Source organism: Oryzias melastigma, linkage group LG5 (assembly GCF_002922805.2).
Source record: "Oryzias melastigma strain HK-1 linkage group LG5, ASM292280v2, whole genome shotgun sequence".
Lineage (NCBI taxonomy): Eukaryota > Metazoa > Chordata > Actinopteri > Beloniformes > Adrianichthyidae > Oryzias > Oryzias melastigma.
The window spans coordinates 10,734,712-10,736,431 of record NC_050516.1 but is presented as its reverse complement, the minus strand read 5'-3'; the positions used below and the strand labels follow the sequence as shown (position 1 = coordinate 10,736,431).

At 30.5% G+C, this 1,720-nt stretch overlaps 1 protein-coding gene across 1 annotated transcript in view; it reads right to left on the bottom strand.

The window, feature by feature from the left end:
• Positions 1 to 718: 718 nt before the first annotated feature.
• The window catches only part of LOC112144795 (cytidine deaminase), a 2,891-nt gene continuing 1,889 nt past the window's right edge, over positions 719 to 1,720 (bottom strand). The window contains exons 3-4 of the mRNA XM_024269576.2: positions 1,195 to 1,252; positions 719 to 1,032 (exon numbers count right to left, since the gene is read on the bottom strand). Of these exons, the coding sequence (XP_024125344.2) occupies positions 907 to 1,032; positions 1,195 to 1,252 (184 nt within the window). The 3' untranslated portion in view covers positions 719 to 906. The remainder of the gene's footprint in view (positions 1,033 to 1,194; positions 1,253 to 1,720) is intronic.

Below are 1,720 nucleotides of genomic sequence, written 5' to 3'. Positions count from 1 at the left end.
GTTTTAATTTCGAGATTTTTTTTCCAAATAAAAAAAATGTTTTTTTTCAAGTTTTCTATTTTTTTCAAATTTTCAAGTTTTATTTCAAGTTTTCAGTATTTTTTTCTTCAAATTAAAAAAAAATGTTTCCAAATTTTCATTTTTTATTTTCAAAGATCTATTTCAAGTTTTCAGGTTTGTTTTTCAAATTTTCAAAACATTTAATTTTTCTATTTTTCTCTTTACTACTTGTTTTCAAAAACATTCAGTTACAATGTCTTTTTCATGTTTTTTTATCTTTTTTTTGTTCACTTTAAACTGATCTGGATTTGACCTCATACTTTAGACACATTTTTAGAGTTGATTTTTAATTATCTTTGAATGCAGGTTTACGTTAAGCTCCACTTTTGCATCTTTCAGTTGATAAATTAATCTTTAGTTAAACTTTTCACCCGTAGAGAAATTCAAAGCACTGTCATTTTAACAAAATGCTTGTCCGCCTAAAATGAGCTTTTAACAAAATCCATTTAGGGAGGAGTCACTAAAACTGAGGTGAATGTTAATGCATGGGGGTTATAAAGAGATAATTAGGTACATTTGTTTTGCTTGTTTCACTGTTGCCTCACTCTTGTCTCTCAGAATGATGTGCTGCTCAGAAAATCCTGTTTGGAGAAGATTTATGGAAAAACTTTCTTTGTTTGAACTTGAATTATGTCAACTAAATGTACGAGTCAAGAAATGCTTTTTAAAACTGTTTATTTATTAAAAGATTCAAACCTCATTTTCCTTTATTGTATCAATAAATATTTTCATCCATGTAAAGGAGGATTTTTTTGTGACTAAATAACCTGTTTATTAAGTGTTTTCTGAAATTCTTTTAAATCTAAACACTAATTTGCAGGAAGCGCAGCAACGTTTATTTCACATTTAGTGAGCTACTCTCTTTTTGGACAAATCTTCAGGGCCAAAAGAAAACGGCAGCAGCTCCTCCACCGTCATCTTTCGGTAAGTTCCGTCAGGGTGGGAGAGGTAAACGTCCCAGTCTGTCCCAAACTGTGAAAATCACAACACAAATAAATGTTACTTGTGTATTTTTTCTTGTTCATGCTTTTTTTTAATGTTGTGTCAAGCTGGAGGAACCTTTTTTAAAGAATGTTTAGATCTTCTGGACATGAAGTGCAGCTACAGAGAAAGAAGCAATAGGACACACGGTACCTCTCTTATGAACTGTCTGCAGCCTCCACACGGGGAGACCATGTGATCCTTCACGTCACTGCAACAGGAAGTAGGAAGGCAAGCCTTTATTTAAAAACATCCTTCACAAAACAAGCTAAAAATATAAAGTACAAGATGATATTGCCTTGTTATAAGTGAAAAAATCTTCTAATGCAACTAGAAAAAAATGTTTTGGTAAGATTTCTTTAATTAAAATAAGCTCTAAAAACTCATGCTCTGCTTTGGTAATTGAATAAATTATGTCTTTAGAGTCTAAGAGTTTATATTTTTAAAATAGGTATATTTATTCACTTTTTCCCTCAATTAAATCACTTTGATGCAGTACAACATCCAAGCTATTCTTATTTCAAAGCTATAATCATCTAGAGTGACACATTTTTAGATAAATGTTCACTTTAAATATTCTGTCCTGATGTCGATGTCGTTAAATGCATTTGGTCTGTTCTTTAAACAACATTCTTCTTTACAAATTAACTTTATGCTTAAAAATATTATGTAAAGTACG